Source organism: Sander vitreus, chromosome 22 (genome assembly GCF_031162955.1).
Source record: "Sander vitreus isolate 19-12246 chromosome 22, sanVit1, whole genome shotgun sequence".
Classification (NCBI taxonomy): Eukaryota; Metazoa; Chordata; class Actinopteri; order Perciformes; family Percidae; genus Sander; species Sander vitreus.
In genome coordinates, this window is record NC_135876.1 from 24,010,915 (window position 1) to 24,030,753 (window position 19,839).

The 19,839-nt window shown below is 43.3% G+C and overlaps 2 protein-coding genes across 4 annotated transcripts in view; one reads left to right on the forward strand and one right to left on the reverse strand.

Annotated features, from left to right (window-relative positions):
- lrrc31 (leucine rich repeat containing 31) overlaps positions 1 to 19,839 on the forward strand; it is a 155,164-nt gene that overhangs the window by 4,857 nt on the left and 130,468 nt on the right. For 2 of the 3 annotated variants that reach the window (XM_078280826.1, XM_078280824.1), the window contains exons 3-10: positions 35 to 163; positions 315 to 482; positions 640 to 804; positions 1,545 to 1,727; positions 3,083 to 3,250; positions 3,699 to 3,863; positions 4,927 to 5,082; positions 7,151 to 9,590. In XM_078280826.1, the coding sequence (XP_078136952.1) occupies positions 35 to 163; positions 315 to 482; positions 640 to 804; positions 1,545 to 1,727; positions 3,083 to 3,250; positions 3,699 to 3,863; positions 4,927 to 5,082; positions 7,151 to 7,542 (1,526 nt within the window). In that variant the 3' untranslated portion in view covers positions 7,543 to 9,590. Of the gene's footprint in view, positions 1 to 34; positions 164 to 314; positions 483 to 639; positions 805 to 1,544; positions 1,728 to 3,082; positions 3,251 to 3,698; positions 3,864 to 4,926; positions 5,083 to 7,150; positions 9,591 to 19,839 lie in introns of those variants that run through there. The other variant, XR_013503837.1, reaches the window with a different exon arrangement.
- On the reverse strand, positions 10,378 to 18,016 carry lrrc34 (leucine rich repeat containing 34). The gene is made up of 10 exons (XM_078280827.1): positions 17,908 to 18,016; positions 17,041 to 17,153; positions 16,896 to 16,960; positions 16,668 to 16,754; positions 15,553 to 15,681; positions 15,155 to 15,250; positions 14,890 to 15,044; positions 13,947 to 14,102; positions 12,723 to 12,849; positions 10,378 to 11,047 (listed from the first exon to the last, which is right to left on the reverse strand). The coding sequence occupies exons 1-10, from the start codon at positions 18,012 to 18,014 to the stop codon at positions 10,784 to 10,786; spliced, it is 1,299 nt and encodes a 432-aa protein (XP_078136953.1). The 5' UTR covers positions 18,015 to 18,016; the 3' UTR covers positions 10,378 to 10,783.

The following is a 19,839-nucleotide window of genomic DNA, read 5'->3' on the forward strand; positions in this document are numbered from 1 at the left end:
CGTGATGTGTGTGTTTTGTGTGTTGCCATGGCAGCGGAGAGCGAGCGGGACATCGGCTGGGGGGGAGTGTGTGTTTTCCTGCAGAGGTTGGGGAAGAAAAGCGACAGCCGGAGCCTCAGCCTGGCCCACTGTGACCTCACTGCTACAGACCTGCTGGAGCTAGGTAACCATGGTTACTCTGGTTAAGACTGTTGACTTTTGGTAAAATCATCTCAAAGTACTTCTTTGATAAGATAAAGTCTAGTCATCTTCTCGTCCTCCTCTTCGTCACCTTCCTCTTCTCGCCCTCCTCTTCCTCTTCTCGCCCTCCTCAGCGACGTTGCTCCAGTTTCTCCCCCAGCTGGAGGAAGTGGACATCTCGTGGAACGATCTGATTGGCGGATGCCTGAAAGCGCTGACCTCTCACCTGCAGCATGTGGGCGGGATCAGAAAGCTGAGGCTCTGCAGCTGTAGGCTCGACACCGATGATGTCGCTGCTCTGGGTGGGTCATTATCAGGGCCACGCCGAACCTACAGATGATGAGATTTTCGCTAAATTCTGAATTACTTATTTTTTTTATTCTTTGTTCACAGCTGAACATTGTAATGGATTATGTGGTGAATGTGGTGAAATGAATGGATTATATTGTGTTTGTGCAGGTGAAGCTCTCGGCTGCGTGCTCCTCTTGGAGATCCTCGATTTGTCCTGGAACAGTGGCATCGGGGGCGGTGCTTTGCAAGGCCTGCTGGGTAAACTTCCCCCGCCACTGAGGGAGCTCCACCTGGTGGCCTGCCAGCTCACTGCAGCTGATGCTGCTGTACTGGGTACTGACTTTAACACATATTAACGTACATACACTTTTCACGAATTCTCATAGGTTCATATGCTATCATACGAAAACATATTCACGCCAATTCGTATGATACCCTACGAAAGGATGGTCTTTACAGTTGTGTTTAGCTGACAAAAAGTGGCCGTCAAGCGGTGATGACAGTTAAATATAGACACCAAAAAACCTAGTTAAGATTAGAAAAAGATTGTGGTTTATATTAAAATTAGGGATGCACCGATTCCAGGATTCAGCTTCGGATTCGGACGAATATTGGGCTTTTTGACGGGGTTGGGTTTCTGCCGAACCGAACCCTACACTTGCACTACGCGCGCTACGCTGGTCGACGTGATGACGGCGCCGTTGATTACAGGAAGGTGTTTACGTAGGTGGAGCTTCAATGCAGCAGGCTGAGAGGAAGTGGAAATGGAACTGGTGAGCAGAAAAAGTGTTGTTTGGCAGTACTTTCAGTCAAAAGAAGGCCATTCAAGTCCAGCTACATGTTCAGTCTGCAATGCTGATTAGTCTGGTGGTGGCGAGGACCCTAAACAATACACAACATCACCGCTGTTACAACATCTGGTATGAACTGAAAGAATATACTAATATTTTAATCGTTTGACAGCACTAGAAGGAATAAAGCAACCTCTCTTAAATACTTCTCTTTCAGGTTTGCTGCTGGAGAACAGCCACAGAACATGACTGTTGTGTGTGTCCTGTGTCTGTCCCTCTCAGGTGGAATGGTGTCTTCTCTCCCCAAACTCTGTGTGTTGGACGTCTCCTGTAATCCTCAGCTCACGCAGGAGGTTGATGCCGGCGGCTTCAGAGCGCTGGCCTCCTCTCTCTGTCACGCCGCCTCGCTCACCGCGCTTCGCTTACAGGCCTGCGGTCTGACGGCGGACAGCCTCGATGCTCTCGGTAGGAGATCTACTGTTTTGTTGTTTGGTTTAGGTCAGTCTATATCCACGACCTTCTACTTCCAGGATTGCTCCGGTGCTGCCGGAAATTCAGCCGGATGTCCCTCTTCTCGGCCGGATGTCCGTTCCCTTCCTTTTTCTTTGTGTTGGCGTTCTAACCTCTGGTGGATTTGTGAGGACTATGGTTAACTGCTCCTCAGATCTCTGCAGGGTAAATCCAGACAGCTAGCTAGACTATCTGTCCAATCTGAGTTTTCTGTTGCACGACTAAAACTACTTTGGAACGTACACACGTTCTACCAAAACAAGTTCCTTCCTGAGACTATATAGCAGAGGCACCGTGGCTCCGTCCGGCGCTTAGCACCGCCCATGACGATTGTGATTGGTTTAAAGAAATGCCAATAAACCAGAGCACGTCTTTCTCCCATCCAGGAATGCTGTGTAGACTAGCCAGATCTTCCTCTGCAGCGCTGTGGAGGAAGGTCTGGCAATGCGGGACTAGTTTTAGGTTGATGCAGGTACTTTAAGTTTCTGTAGTCTGAGCTCTTTGCTTCGTCTCTTCAGACACCCTAGCTGTCATAGTTCAGTACCGGGGGGTCAACCTTCTTCTTACTGTCTCTACTCTATCTTATAAAAAGAGGCAAAAAAATGGACACATCATGTTTTTCCTGGACTGTTTTGTTTAGCAGGTATCTGTCCATCCAGACCCCACCGATTTCTGTCTAACAGACCTCCTGACATTTACATTATTTATTTTTTTTGCTATTTTTAGCAGGTTAACGGGTGTTCAATAAACCTGAAATTACATGCGGAAAGTTGGGAAAAGGCCATAATTGTACTCTATATTGGGCACCTGGGAAACTCACCTGGGAAACTCACCTGGTAGAACGGGCGTCCGTGTGCAGAGGCTCAGTCCTCGACGCAGCGGCTCAGGGTTCCAGTCCGACCTGCGGCCATTTGCTGCACGTCTTCCCCCTTTCCTGCCTACAGCTGTCCTGTCTATTAAAGGCTAACATGTTAATGTAAAAATGATCTTTAAGTGTACTCTATATTTAGAGTATTTTCAGCGCTTTACCTCGCTGTCAGACAGCCCTTTATGACGGGGAACTGAAGCCGTTATCTCTGCTCTCTTCAGAGCCACCAGACTCCTTTGACTAACCCTTCTACGTACAAACGATTATCTGGTGTTCTTCAATTTATTTGGTTAAGTTAATCTTTTTTGGATACGTATGTCAAAGTTAGATTACACGTGCATTCTGCAAAGTCTGATGGCTTTTCTCCTAAAGGTACCACGATAGCAACATAGCAACATCTGTTGCTGTGTCCCCCCCCCCCCCCCCCGTCACTGTCCTGCAGGTGGTTCGCTCCGCTGCCTCCCCGCTTTGCGAGAGTTGGACCTGTCCTGTAACAAAAGTCTGGCTGGAGGACTGAACCGCCTTACGCTCCACCTGGCTCACCTCACGCACCTGGAGAGCCTCGACCTCCACCTCTGCTGTCTCAAACACACCGACCTGGAAGCTCTGAGTGAGTGAGTGAGTGAGTGTGTGTGTGTGTGTGTGTGTGTGTGTGTGTGTGTGTGTGTGTGTGTGTGTGTGCTAAACTGATATGAATGACAGTGAGCTGTATTTATTTATGACTTATAAATGACTGAAATATATTCCTTTATTTATATAAACTGTGCAAAAAGAGGTGTCCTCTTATCAAAAGTGACACTGAAATTGAACTGAAAATTAAACAAAAAATGTATTAGATGTTGAAAACAAATCCCACATCAAAATAACTAAACGCAGTGACGTCTGAAGTCAGACAAGTGACATTTAAATGACGCCCATGGTTGTTAAAAATTGCACCGCTATCATTTTGTAATCTTTACACGTTTATATCCATTTTGAACCGCTTCACGATGCATCGTTACATCCCCAGCGAGCTGTGAGGTCATCAGTGATGTAACAGTGATGTCACTCGTCTCCAGTCCAGGTGCTCCCCTCTTTGGCGGCGCTGACAGAGCTTGACGTGTCGTCCAATAAGGAGGCAGGGGGCGTGGTCCACCTGCTGGTCTCCGCCCTTCCTCTGACACAGATGAGGCGTCTGCCAATGAACAGCTGCAGCCTGAACCAGGAGTCCTTCACCGCTCTGGGTACAAACTATATACTAAATATACTAAATACTACTGATACTGCTAGAGCTAGAACTACAACTCCTATAAGTACTAACACTGCCAAGTAGAACTACAACTACTATAAGTACTAACACTGCCAGGGTAGAACTACAACTACTATAAGTACTAACACTGCCAAGTAGAAGTACAACTCCTATAAGTACTAACACTGCCGGGGTAGAACTACAACTACTATAAGTACTAACACTGCCAAGTAGAACTACAACTACTATAAGTACTAATACTGCCAAGTAGAACTACAACTACTATAAGTACTAACACTGCCAAGTAGAACTACAACTACTATAAGTACTAACACTGCCAAGTAGAAGTACAACTACTATAAGTACTAACACTGCCAAGTAGAAGTACAACTACTATAAGTACTAACACTGCCGGGGTAGAACTACAACTACCAAAGGTACTAACACTGACAGGGTAGAACTACAACTACTATAAGTACTGACACTGCCAAGTAGAAGTACAACTCCTATAAGTACTAACACTGCCAAGTAGAACTACAACCACTATAAGTACTAACACTGCCAAGTAGAAGTACAACTACTATAAGTACTAACACTGCCGGGGTAGAAGTATTCAGATAGTTTACTTAAGTAAAAGTGGCAATGCCACAATGCAAAAATACTCTGTTACAAGCAACATTCATAAGTGTACCTGAAAGTACAGAGGTATTAATAGAAACATTTAGACAAAAAGCCCTGTGATTTATATATATTCATAGAATATGTAATTGGATTATTATCACTGACACACTCATGTGTAAATATCATTTTACTGTTGTAGTTTGTCAAGTGGGAGCTAATTTGAACTACTTGTTGGGTAGTTTATAACAAATATTTCATGAGATGATAACGTTAAGTATGGAAAACTGGGATAGCTGTCACATAATAATGTCGTAAAAGGATGGCTATGTGCATACCTTTTTAACCTGTGTGTGTCAGAGAATAGCTGTGTATTCATGTGTGTGTGTGTGTGTGTGTGTGTGTGTGTGTGTGTGTGTGTGTGTGTGTGTGTGTGTCAGCTCTTGCCGTGCCGTACCTGCGCAGCGTGGATGTGTCCTGGTGTAAAGTGGTCGGCGGGCGTCTGGCGCTGCTCCTCGACGCTTTGCAGCCGTCAGTCATCCTGGAGCTCCGCCTCAGCAGCTGTGAGCTCACTACCGATGACCTGCATCACCTAGGTAACGCACGCACGCACACACATACACACACCCACACACACACACACACACACACACACACACACACACACACACACACACACACCTTTCATATCAAAAACACAACAAACCAGTAATGTTGTTTCCTATGAACTAGAATGATTGAAATGTCATCTGTCGGCCTAGTGGAAGTTGCATTTTGCGGAATTTAAGAAATGAGCATAATAACCTAATTAAGGATAGACGCTGCAGGTGAATAGGTTAAAGCATTAATAATAATAATAGATATCAACATGCAACTAATATTTAGTAGATTCAGATGCATTTTCATCAGGGTGTTCTTTATCGTCACACCAACATTATCACCACTAGTGGTACTTATTTTTGGAATTCATGGTCAAAAAACTGTTTATCGGAAATTATATCTAATTTTGGAATCAAAAAAGAAGAAATTATGAATTATTTTGACAAATATTAGAGGAATGTATGTTGATGGGTAATCAAAGACGTGTGGTTGGGAATACAAAATGTACAACTGCTTAACTAGTAATAGGAGGGTTAACTAGTAATAGGGGGGTTAACTAGTAATAGGAGGGTTAACTAGTAATAGGGGGGTTAACTAGTAATAGGAGGGTTAACTAGTAATAGGGGGGTTAACTAGTAATAGGGGGGTTAACTAGTAATAGGGAGGGTTAACTAGTAATAGGAGGGTTAACTAGTAATAGGGGGGTTAACTAGTAATAGGAGGGTTAACTAGTAATAGGGGGGTTAACTAGTAATAGGAGGGTTAACTAGTAATAGGAGGGTTAACAAGGAAAGGAGGGAAATTAGAACAGAGGAAAGAAGGAAAGAAATGTTAAGTAAATTCTCCAAACCTTACTAAAAGTCAGAAGTAAAAAAAGAAGCTATTGGATAAAAGTAGTTGAGTTTAAAGTATAATGTTTCCAGCTGAAATGTTGTGGAGGAAAAGTAGAAATACTCAAGTTAAAGAACCAGAATCTTTATACTAGAGCCCGACCGATAAAGGATTTTTAATATATACAGTATCTCACAAAAGTGAGTACATCCCTCACATTTTAGTACATATTTCATTTTATCTTTTAATGGGACAACACTGAAGAAATGACACTTTGCTACAATGTAAAGTATTAAGTGTACAGCTTGTATAACAGTGTAAATGTGCTGTCCCCTCAAAATAACTCAACACACAGCCATTAATGTCTAAACCGCTGGCAACAAAAGTCAGTACACCCCTATGTTAAATTCCCATAGAGGCAGGCAGACTTTTATTTTGAAAGGCCAGTTATTTCATGGATCCAGGATACTATGCATCCTGATAACGTTCCCTTGGCCTTTGGAATTAAAATAGCCCCACATCATCACATCCCCTTCACCATAGCCCCACATCATCACATCCCCTTCACCATACCCCCCCCATCATCACATACCCGTCACCATACCCCCACATCATCATCACATACCCTTCACCATACCCCCCCATCATCACATACCCTTCACCATACCCCCACATCATCACATCCCCTTCACCATACCCCCCCATCATCACATACCCTTCACCATACCCCCACATCATCACATACCCTTCACCATACCCCCACATCATCACATACCCTTCACCATACCCCCACATCATCACATCCCCTTCACCATACCCCCCCATCATCACATCCCCTTCACCATACCCCCCCATCATCACATCCCCTTCACCATACCTAGAGATTGGCATGGGGTACTTTCCATAAAATCATCTCTCAATGCAAATCAAACCAGCTATTAGGCTAACTGAAATACAACCATGCCAATCTCTAGGTATGGTGAAGGGGATGTGATGATTTTGTGCCTCTATTTTGAGGGGACAGCACATTTACACTGTTATACAAGCTGTACACTTAATACTTTACATTGTAGCAAAGTGTAATTTCTTCAGTGTTGTCCCATTAAAAGATATAATGAAATATTTACTAAAATGTGAGGGGTGTACTCACTTTTGTGAGATACTGTATATCGGTCGTGCTGTACTTGATACTGTACAGAGAAGTTTGGTGTCACTCTTGTGTGTCCGGTGCAGCTGCCGTGTGCAGACGGGGCTGCCTGTCCTCTCTGCGGCTGCTGGATCTGTCCTACAACGGCTCGGTTGGCGATGACGGCTGGACCGCCCTGTTGGCAGCAGGAGGCCTGGGCTCGCTGGAGGAAGCGGACCTGAGCCTACGACCCTCGTCCTGCGCTCCGTGCTCGGCCTGGCTGCCGGCGCTGCTCGGAGCTCTGCCTCGACTTCCCGCGCTGACGCGCCTGGCGCTGCAGCGCTGGACCGTCGGCTCCTGGGACAGAAAGCAGCTGGACCACTGCCTGAGGAAGAGGAGTGTCCTGCTGGAGTGGGATCCGCCCAATACAGACGGGGCAGTGTCGTCGTTTAAGGCAACCAATCAGGAAAGTCCGGAGGAGAGTCGGTCTGAGGAGTAGGCATCCAAAAGCTGCTTATCTGATGTCATACGTCACTAATGAAGGAATTAAAACGCATCACCAGCACCAGAGATTTAAACAGAGACACGTATAGTTATAAGATTCAAGAGATTTCTTTATTTGTCATTTTTATGCTCCACATAAAACCAAAATTGTGTTTCACACATCCACCAATCAGTAAATAAATCAGTGCAAGACAGAAGACTTTAAAATGATAAGCTCATAAATAAAAGCACGTAATAAATAAACTAAGATTACACTAAAATAGAACAAAATAAGTAGTTTTGATAATATGTTAGAGGAACAGTCTCTCATTCATATTCTCCGGTGAAGCAGTCTGATTGTAGCCTGGCAAGCCAGACCCACATCCAGATGTTGGGTCTGGGAACTCACCATTGGCTGGGCTCAATCTGAGGGGCAGGATAAACGGTTGACACATCTTCCGTTCTTTAAGAATGACTTCGGTGCCGTTCTTTGTTCTTTTCTCAAAGAAAAGCTGAACCGGGGCTCCACACTAACTGTTTGCCTTGGTTACACTGGTAGCCTAGGATATATATATATATATATATATATATATATATATATATATATATATATATATATCTGAGAAAGCTCCTTCACTTGTTTTCAACAACAATAACAGACTGATTAAAAGAGAGAGATGACGCCCGGGTTCGACTCCGACCTGCGGCCATTTGCTGCATGTCATTCCCCCCTCTCTCTCCCCTTTCATGTCTTCAGCTGTCCTATCAAAATAAAGGCCGAAATCTTAAAAAAAACAGACATAGGGAGACAGAGGGAGAGAGCGATGGACTGAAGCGTATGTTACTCACAGAGTGACGGCTGACTCATTATGAATGGGTCCAGCACGGGTCGAATGCACTTCGGCGGGTCAAGCGGCGTTACACACGTCTTGTGTAGGATATGAAATGTCTGTATCGTCACTGCGCTGCATTTTTATGAACCATGATATTCTGGCCATGGGTCACATCTCTCGCCAAGGTCCAGCAGGCTCCGTCTCACACCCTATTACTCAACCAACTGAAGTTAGTTGCATTTAATAACTTCTAATGTTGCCGTGGCGGCAGCAATAGCAGAGAGTTACCAGCGGAAACACTGGCACCAATACAGGTTTCCCTCTCATACTTAACAATATACAGCTGTGTTAATAACAATTAAAACTGTAGACAAATGTCAGCATGTGGACCGGCGGCGCTGTGTCTCTCCATGTTGCAGGTGAGCCATGTGTGAGTGAATGGGGGGGAGGGGGGCTGCGCGGAGGAGAGATCCAAACACAGGCACGGCTTTACAGAAGGAATGAGTCATGTAACGCAACATTAAACCATATCGATACAAACGACATCGCTTAGTGGAGAGGCAGCGGATGCGAGGACGTTAGGTGCACAGGTGCGACCTAGGAAAAATCTTAGTCGCACCCTTACAAATTTTGGTCACATGTGCGACCAAATTGGTGGACTCTAGAGCCCCGTTAAAGTCTTCCAGAGTCTCGGCCAAAGCCGCGGCCAAAGGCCGCTGTTCTCCAGCAGCAGCAGCCATCTTCTTTGTTTTCAAGTAGCAGGGAATTCACGCGGAATCATCGCAACTCTGCTGTCATTATGTTAAGCCCCGCCCACCGACTCTATACACGACGTGATTGGCCTGACCAGAGTTTGGTTTTTCCAGCTCGTAAGCCAACGGAGAGTTGTTAGACGACCCTGGCTGCAAATTACATCTGCTGCTGCTAGGGTGGTCTAGATTTCTGGGCTAGTCTGATTGCTGTAGTCTAACATTGTGATGAAAATGTTTTTGTTTTTTTAATACAGGGCACATTGATGAAACAAATTTTAGATTTGATAAGGGTCTATTCTTTTGTCTAGAAACGCTGGGAAAATATGAAAAATATTTTTGTGAAATCGGGCAAAATCTTTTAGATCTTTTTATTGAACCTTTCCATGTAAAACAACAACACACAAAGAAGTACAGGACACTAAATGTAACTTATGAAGGGTGAACATGTTGTTTCTTTCTTGATTAAAGTAATTATTACATTTCAGAGTTATAATACCATTATCATGTCACTTGATGTGATATCTTTTGTTGTAAAGAACAATCTTTAACTGTAGATTGGTTATGGCCTAATTCAGATTCATGTTGCCCAGCTTATCTTGTAAAACATACTTTTACTATGAACTAAAATCCTCACATTTGGTTAAAAGAAAAACAGAACGGTAGGGCTGACAGATGTGGCTGAAATGAACATAAATATTGAAACAAGTTTCTGATATCTATATGTAGGATATGGCATTGATAATTATTATAAAAAAAAGTCAAGTTGACGTTCAATGAAATGAACTGTGTTCCACTGTTTGTGTCCACAATATCATTGGACAACTGGGCAGACTGCATCTGTCGAGGATTCTTTGTTTTATGACCAGTTTCAAATTGAGTGTCTATGAGCTCATCTCATTCATTTTCTTTTTTTTGTTTTTAGATTATTTGTTTTGGGCATTTTCGGCCTTTATTTTCACAGGACAGCTGAAGACATGAAAGGGGAAAGAGAGGGGGGAATGACATGCAGCAAAGGGCCGCAGGTCGGAGTTGAACCCACGGCTGCTACGTCGAGGAGTAACCCTCTATATATATATATACCATGAATGAGATGGATAGCTCAGTAGCTATCCATCTCATTCATTTTCAACGCGATACAGCTCCACTGGAAGTCGATAAACAAACTGCAAACATATTGCCCAGTTTAATAAACTATGTGATGAACTCAGATGGGTAGAGGTTTACTCCTCGACGCAGCGGCCGCGGGTTTGACTCCGACCTGCGGCCCTTTGCTGCATGTCACTCCCCCCCTCTCTCCCCTTCATGTCTTCAGCTGTCCTATACAAATAAAAGCCTAAAATGCCCCAAAAAAAATCATCTTAGTCTAAAATAGTCTAACATGCATGCAGGGGTTTATTTTGTGAGCTAAATCTTTGCACATTCTGCACCCTTAAATCTATGCACTAAACATTCAAATGTAAATAAGACGTAAGGATGTACATTTTGGATGCACCTTTAATTAAAAAAATCTCACAGGCAGCGGGTTATTGTTCAGAAGGCAGATTTGATCACAAGTTTTGTTCTTTTGACGTGTGTGTGCACATTAGTCAAGTCTCTTTTTGTCTTTCAGTCTGTTGGGATGCTGGTGTGTGTGTGTGTGTGTGTGTGAGGAGGGTTAAGGTTAATGAGAGCCTTAGCAGGACTGCAGGGGAACAATCTGCTGACTCTCAATGTGTGGCAGGAAGGTGGAGTCGCGGCTGGCGCCGTTGTTTGTCAGCGGGTCTGTTGGAGTGTCGGAGGTGAAGGATGTGTTTGTACCGGAGCCGTTTGTGCTGTAATAGTTTCTCCTCAAACTGTGGAAGAGCTCCGCGAGAAACACCCGACCGTCCACCTCGTATGGGCTAACGTCCGTCTGCTCTGGAGGCAGGCGGCCGCTGGCGATCAGCTCTCTGAAGGCCTGAAGGGGAGGGGGGGGGGATTAAAGATATACTCATGACATATAGAATAGAATAAACTTCATTGTCCCCAAGGGGGGGGATTTGTCTTAGGCATAGTGCTGCAATCTGTTGCTTCAAAACAAACATGTAACAGAAAAAAACATTTTGAAATGAACACAAAATCAACAAAAAAGCATAAACATAAGATCAATGAAACATCTTAGGACATAAAAGAAGGACACATGACTGTACCGACAATACGACATCTTAAATAGTAACTAATAATTAAAGTGCAAGAAGTGCTGGTGTATTTATAGCACTTGTGCTAAGACTGACTGTTGTAGTTCAGCTAGTCTCGCTGTGCTGCAGCGCTTCGGAGGGCCATTCTAAAGCTCTTAACGTGAAAAAGCTTAACGTGGCTTAAGGTCGGAAAACAACGATCAATGATCACCAAATTTCTCATGGCCATATCTTGTCACGAACACTTAAGCCTGTCAAAAAAACTAAACCGAAATCCAACGATTATAGAAGTTATCTTACATTAACGTTTTCTTCTCTGTTGGCGCCTATGGCGAGGAAAAGGCTTAACGTGGTTTAATGTACCTAAACAATGATCAATGATTACAAAATTTCTCTCTCACATTGCTCCTCATAACCACTGAAAACTGTCAAAAAATCAAACCCAAAGTCCAATTATTATGGGCGTTATCTGACATTAAACGTCACCACATTTATCTCATGTGGGTCATTAAACCACGTTGAGCTTTGTCCTTACGATAGGCTCTAATGAAGCAGAAACGCTTAATGTCAGATAACGTCCATAATAATTGGACTTTGGGTTTGATTTTTTGACAGTTTTCAGTGGTTATGAGGCGCAACGTGAGAGAGAAATTTGGTGATCACTGGTCGTTGTTTAGGTACATTAAACCACGTTAAGCGTTTTAGAATGTCCCAGCTGCAGAAGAGGGTCTGGCTAGTCCACACGGCATTCTGGGATGGGAGAAAAACGTGCTCTGGTTTATTGGCATTTCTTTAAACCAATCACAATCCTCTTGGCTAAGCACGGTGCCTCTGCAAAATAGCCTCTGGAAGGAACTTGTTTTGGTGGAACTCAGATTGGACAGATAGTCTAGCTAGCTGTCTGGATTTGTCTGAGGAGCAGTTAACAATAGTCCTCACAAATCCACCGGAGGTTAGAACGCCAACACAAACTCCGGATTTCCATTGAATGCAGAACGTCTGCGGACCGGCTCCGCTGCGGAACGGCAATACCCACTAGGTCCGGATTTGTTGCAGCACGGCCGCGGCCATGACTGACAGCTGTGGTCACGACGGAGACCCACAATATCTTGCGACTTCACGTAGAATAGAACCACAAAATCAACAACAGTTTCCATCCAGAGGAGTAGAGGGGAAACAACTCTGTGCTGTGTTTTCAAGGTGTAGTGCAGGGAAATATGATCCGCCGTGAGCATGGTGTATTTTATTTTGAAAATTCATAAACTTGGTGAAAAAAAGACGGTAAAAATAACTACAGCCTTGGAACTGAAAAACATTAAGCAAAAAAATGTCACATACTCCCTGCAGTCCTCTAAAGTCCCCCTAGGGGGGACACGGACCCCTATTTGAGAAACACTGAGTCAGACAGCGCGTCTGTTACCATTCAGCGAGGTGACAGGATGTGTTGAATGTTACCTGACAGACCGACTCCTCCAGGTGGTTCCCCCAGATGTAGATGTGGTTCAGAGTTGTGTTAACTGTCAGAGCCCGAGCCAGAGACAGCAGACCCTCCGACCTGATGTTGTTACTGCTGACAGACAGCCTGACGGACACAGACGGACAGACAGAGACACTGTTTGTATGTCTCGTGTACATACATCCAGTTGCTCCAGTGGAGTCTGATAAAAGATAATTCAGTTACGCCGGCTACACACTGGCTGCGTGGCGTGAGCGTAGCGTTTCTGTTGCGTGTCAGTTGCGTGGCGGCTGCGTGGCGTTTTCTACGTCTTTACACACCAGAAATGTGTCTGACGCGGCGCTGCTGCTGCTAGCCTTGTCTGGACACATGTATTTATGTTTCCCATAAACATAAATATAGACTGATTTGATTACAACAAAGACAACGTTGGCAGTATTGACGGCAAAATAGGCTACAGAATATTTCGTTCTGTATTGACAGGTGCAATATTTGAAAGTCGATAATTAATATTTATTTTTTTTAATTGCATTTATATCAAAACCTAGAGACTTTCAAACATCAAAATGTCATTTATTAATATGTATTTGTGTCAAAATCGACACATAAACATCTTTTCCTATTCTATTTTGCCTGGAAACGCTTCCAACACGCTTGCGTGTCGCGTGAAAAATAGACGTCGATCCTATTTCTAGCAGGCATTTTCGGCGTGGCTCAAGCCGCGCCTGAGACGTGCGTGTCACGCAGGCAGTGTGCACGCTCTAACCTGTTAACATGGGAGCTGAAATATAAACGGACACGCCACGCAGCTGACACGCTCACGCCATGCAGCCAGTGTGTATCTTAAACGGTGTAAAATAGTAAAAAAAATGTATCTTTTCTCCTCATCAGACCTTTAAAATCCTTAAAAAAAAGTGTGGAAACTGTCTCCTCATCTCCTTAAAATAAGTAAAACTGGATACTTCCTCTTCTTCAGACCAGAGGAAAATGCTCACAACAACCCATGACCACACTAATGTGATGGGGTCACATGTAGATATTGCTTAATTTTAGGGGCATCAGAAGCCATAAAGGTTGGGAGTCACCGCCCTGGCAACCAAGTAAGCCCAAACACTTCCTAAAAGCAAGAGCACGTTTGAGAAAATGTGCCTCTAGCCAGCGGGCGGACCTGATGGATCCCTGATGTTGTACGGATGCTGTTTGTCTAAGTGTGTTGGACTCACTCTCTCAGGGCGCAGCCTGGCCAGGCGATGGCCTCGCTCAGGTAACCAGCACCTTCATCTTCAATCCGATTGGACGACAGATCTACGATCTCCAGGGTCTGGTTCTGCTTCAGCAGCTCGGCTAGGAGACGCACGCCATCACGAGTCACGCGGTTACTGCAGGTGACAAAGACAAGATCAAGAGGAAGTATGGAAGACCGTGAGAGTATTCTGAAATTCATCTCCCCCGAGGATCAGAGGGAATTTTAGGGATGAAGCAAATTGATGGATGTTTGTGTTCTAACCAGGAAGTGATAAGTAAGATAAGTCCATACATACCCTTCTCATCTCCATGCGTGTCGTAACTCTGTCTGACGCCTCCACCGCTAGCCTAGCTTAGCACAGATCCTGGAGGTAACTGGCTCCATCTAGCCTAGCTTAGCACAGATCCTGGAGGTAACCGGCTCCAACTAGCCTACTGCTCCCAATAAGTGACAAAATAACGGCAACATGTTCCTATTTACATGTTGTAAAACTGGGAACTATATTCTCAGAAGGCGAAGCACTGCTACTTGTGCTACTTGGGCGGAGTGATTAGCGCAGCACCTGAGAAGCCCCGTTGTTACTCTCTGCTCCTCACCACGGGGCTTCTCAGGAGCTGTAAGCAAATCACTCCGCCCAAGTAGCCGGTTACCTCCAGGATCTGTGCTAAGCTAGGCTAGCGGTGGGTGTGTCAGACAGAGTTACGACACGAACGGAGATGAGAAGGGTATGTGTGGACTTATCTAACTCAACTGGGAGATACGGTGAATAAGACAAAGTCCCAATAAGTCGGTGTGTTCCTTTAAAGAGACATCTGTAAATCAGTGGATAAATTTTTTTGAGCATCACAAACCCCGCGAAATGACTCAGGTTGTTCCAATAGAAAAAAATCCTAAAGGAAACACTGATCCATGGTTCCTACCAGCGCAGGTCCAGGTAGCGAAGGCTGTGGTTGAGACGCAGGCCTTCAGTCAGCCTCTCTATCCCGGTGTCGGTCATCCCCATCTTCCCCAGGTGGAGCTCCACCAGGCTGCTGTTCACCACCAGCATCTCAGAGAAATGCACCGCGCACTCCTCCTGAGAGACATACGTACACACATCAGGGCTGATACTGGCCTTGTATCAAGTATGAAATGTGTTTTTTTTGTCTGTGTGACACACCAGTGTGATGCTCTGTGTGTTTGTACCTGGTGGCTGAAGAGCAGTGGCCGGCTGATATCGACAGAGAGAAGAGTCTTGTTGCTTTTCAACACGATGGCAAACGCTATCACACTCTGAGTGTCCTGCAGGGACAGAGGCAACACAACCAGGGCTGCAACTAGCGATTATTTTTATAGTCGATTATTTTCTAGATTAATGGATTATTTGTTCGGTCTATAAAATGTCAGAAAATGGTGGAAAATGTAGATCAGTGTTTCCCAAAGCCCAAGATGACGTCCTCAAATGTCTTGTTTTGTCCACAACTCAAAGATATTCAGTTTACTGTCACAGAGGAGAGAAGAAACTAGAACAATATTCACATTTAAAAAGCTGGAATCAGAGAAATGTTACTTATTTGCGTGCATGTGTGAGTGCATGAGTTTACCAGGTCGCAGTCAGCCAGCTGCAGCTCCTTCAGGGTGTTGTTGACCTGCAGCATGCTGGCCAAGTGCATGGCTCCTCTGTTCCCGATCTTATTTCCTGACAGTCTGAGAGAGAGCAAGGTGCTGTTACACTGCAGAGAGAGAGAGAGAGAGAGAGAGAGAGAGAGAGAGAGAGAGAGAGAGAGAGAGACTGATTATTACTACTTTTAAATCTTAAAGCAGAGGTGAAAAGTAGTAGTTCTTGTCAATAAATCCCACCTGCAGACTTAAACCAACAGTGAATGTATCTACTAACACGTATTGTGTGTATCGCAGCCTAAAAACCCATCAATGAGCCACACTGTTCCTTCATTCTGGCTCAATCCTACACACACTATACACAAATACTCACTAGAGCAACAGATGTGGATTAATCCGTCACTGAAAATAGTCCCCAACAAATACATGTTTCAAAGAAAACAGCTGGTCACTGTAGTTTTTATCAAACAGGAGGAAATAGTGCAAGTATATAATTGTGTTTTTAAAGATGTACGTCTTCAGAAGGAAAAGCTGGAGCTGAGAGACACAGACAGGAAGTAGAAGAGTATTGAGAGACCGTGTGTGTGTGTGTGTGTGTGTGTGTGCGTGTGTGTGTGTGTGTGTGTGTGCGTGCGTGCGTGCGTGCGTGTGTGTGCATGTGAACCTGCAGGCTCTTGGCGAGAACTTCTGCTCCGTCTCTCTGGATGTCCTTGAACAAGTGTATTGAGAGACTGTGTGTGTGTGTGTGTGCGTGTGTGTGTGTGTGTGTGAGAGAGTCTCTGTGTGTGTGTGTTTGTGTGTGTGTTTGTGTGTGTGTGTGTGTGTGTGTGAGTCTCTCTCTGTGTGTGTGTGAGTGAGTCTCTCTCTGTGTGTGTGTGTGTGTGTGTGTGTGAGTCTCTATGCGTGCGTGTGCGTCTCTCTCTCTGTGTGTGTGTGTGTGAGTGAGTCTCTCTCTATGTGTGTGTGTGTGTGTGTGAGTCTCTCTCTATGTGTGTGTGTGTGTGTGCGTGTGTGAGTCTCTGTGTGTGTGTGTGTGTGTGTGTGTGTGTGTGTGTGTGTGTGTGTGTGTGTGTGTGTGTGTGTGTGTGTGCGTATGAACCTGCAGGCTCTTGGCGAGAACTTCCGCTCCGTCTCTCTGGATGTCGTTGAACATCAGGTCCAGAGAGTGCAGAGCTGAGCCGTCCTCCTGCTCAGTGAAAACAGAAATATTAATATTAAAAGAGAAACACCATATGGAGTAACAAACAGTTACTCCTGTCCAGGGAAACTAAATCTGACACATTTAAATCATAATGTTGTCACTTAATAACTCCCATTTCCTGCTTACCTGTAAGAGGCCAACGAAGTGTCCGACCCCTTCATCTGTTATGTGATTGTACCTGACATCAAGACCTGTTGACACAAAGAAAACAAGGTTTAAAATGTTTAAAAAGATGTTCTCCTAACGTGTTCTCCCTAACCTGACTGCTCACCTGACACACTCTGGTTGTTTCTCAGACATTCCGAGATAGCGAGAACGTCGTCGTTATTAAGTCGCTGAACGTTTGTCAGGCGGTTGTTTCCTGTCAGTTTTAATGTCACACTCCTGCCGAAAAAACACACACACACAACAACTGTAACAACAACTAATTGATTTCATGATCAGGCACCCTTGCTGCCTTCAGGTGCACCCCATAAAGTCTGATGTCTGAGATTTGATTGATGTGCTTTTGGATGGAAATCACACAAATGGATTGCTGTGGTTTTATTTTCTAAAGTAAGAACTCGTGCATCAAAACCTAAACTCAATAAGGAAGAAAAAAGTAGTTGCATAGTCGTAGTATTAGTTGTAGTAGCAGCAGCATTTTACTGTTGTAGTTATTTAAATTTAGAGCTAATTTAACTACTTTTTGGTAGCTTAATTCGTAACAATGCCAACAATTTTATAGTTTGTTGATCATGTTTTATAAATAAAAGGAAAATAAAGGAAAATCAAATTGAACTTAATTGCGGTTTAGTTATTGCTACTTACTTTACGTAAAGCAGTGGTGGAAAGTAGCTAAGTATAGTAGTAGTAATAGTAGTAGTAATAGTAGTAGTAGTAGTAGTAAAGTACTATTTGGTCACTTTTCCTTAGTAAGTAAAAGGTTAAATGCCTTAGTTTTACTTGTAATGGAGTAGTTCTAAACTGTAATGCTTTCACCGAAAATCTCAGTATCAACCAGCAGCACCTGAAGGCAACATTAACTAGCTCCGAAAGCTAACGTTAGCGTTAGCGTTAGCTAAATGTGACAGTTGGCTTTTTTTTCCGTAATGTTTTTTTTACTTTCAGTCATTTGAGTTTACATTTAGCTACTTACTCCGATACCGTAGTATCCTCCAACACTTGTATAATGTAAGGATTTATTTCTATCTCATGTTGTCCGCAGACAGCAGCGTAAAACTCTAACATATTTTCGCTAGCCATCGTTGCTGTAGTTTGAGTTGTTATGGCAACAAGGGAGAATGGCGTCACACGAAGGACATAAACGTTTAAAAAAAGAAAACTGACGTATATATATTTTTAATAATAATAATAATAATTTCCCAACACAAGAATACTTCATTTGAGTATGTTTCCAGTTTTTATATTTTAATATAATTTTATATTTTAATTTGCTGCCATTTCTTTTACAAATCAAATGTCATATGAGCAACAAAATGTCTTATTACTGTCTCGAAACATTACATTAGTCTATTATACCTAATGCAAATCCCTAATATAGTCTTTATTTATGATTTTTAAAATATATTTACTCTTTGTACCTCCATAGTAATGTTATCTTTTGCACTGTATTAAATATTTTGTAAATAAAGTTTATTTTTAAATTCCACTGCCATGCAAAAAACTAAAGTACATTTTACTTTATTTGATTGTCAACATGTAGATAAACCATGAACATCGTATTTCACTTCTGCTGATGTAAGTAAATATGTTCTATTTAACATTTACACCCCCATCTTCAGAACCTTTTTTTTTACTGAAAACGAGGCGTTTTAAACATAAATAATTATTCTGTTTCTAAACAGTTGATGTTTTTGTTTTAAGATTATTTTTGGGGGCTTTTTCCCTTTTGTTACATAGTGACAGGGGATAGACAGGAAAGGTAGGAGAGAGAAGGGCAGCAGGTTGGATTCAAACCTACGCTGCTGCAAAGGACTCAGCCAAGTGGGTGAGCTAGAGGCCGCCCCCAGTTGATGGTTTTGAAGAGACAGCGTGCAGAAAAACCCACTGACATAAAATAACTACAAGTAGATACTGAAAGAAACTAACTTTCTTATGTAACTATAAGCAATAATCACGTGTAGTCACTTAGACAAAACTAGGGATGCACCGAGCCGACTTTTTCAGTCCCGATACCGATGCCTGGGCTTTGTGTATCTGTCGATACCCGATACCGATCCGATACCGTTCCTGCATTAATAATACACTGGATCTGTTCATTTTTCCGATCCCCGATCCAGCTATGTTGTCAATATCAGGACCGATATCCGATCTTAATATCGGCTCGGTGCGCCCCTAGACAAAAACACACATCCGATTGTCCCTTTTTTCTTTAATTTTATTTTCCTGTTCAGTTTTCATACAGCAGTGAACTTGTATATGTAATTCACATTTCTGCACAAGTAACGCAGACATTTTATCCAAAAGAAAACAAGAAAAGCGTGAAAACAATAATAAAAATAAAACAAGTTGATATAATTATAATGCAGTTTTTAAACTTGAAGCACAAACACTTTGGCTAAAGATCTAAAACAGCTGCTTCATAAAAAAGGAAAAACGATACAACACTAAAACAAAGACCTTGGTTTGCATTAACAGGGTGATGTTTACATTTATAAAGCCACCATCACATTTATGATACATAACATATCGTGTGGCAATAACAGGGCCGCTACTTACTACTGTATTCATTAAAACAATGCAAGAGTTGTACTGGCTGACATTTATATGATCGACATTAACACGTAATCAACGTTTTCTTTACATTAGATAATTAATCCAACCAGAAATGCAACGGAAAAGTAACTCCAGCCACACGTCATCGTCTGAGAAAGTGTTAGTCTAGTAGTGGTAGTTTTCGGTAGTCGTGGAATTTAAGTGGCTGGGAAAAGTTTGAAACTCATCAGCTACAGTGGAAGAAAACGTCGGCGCAGAGAGGTTTTTTTTTACCGTTTAGCTGACGCTGGAAACCCTTTTTAACCCTCTTATTGTCCTCGGGTCAAATATGACCCATTTTCCCAAAAAATTG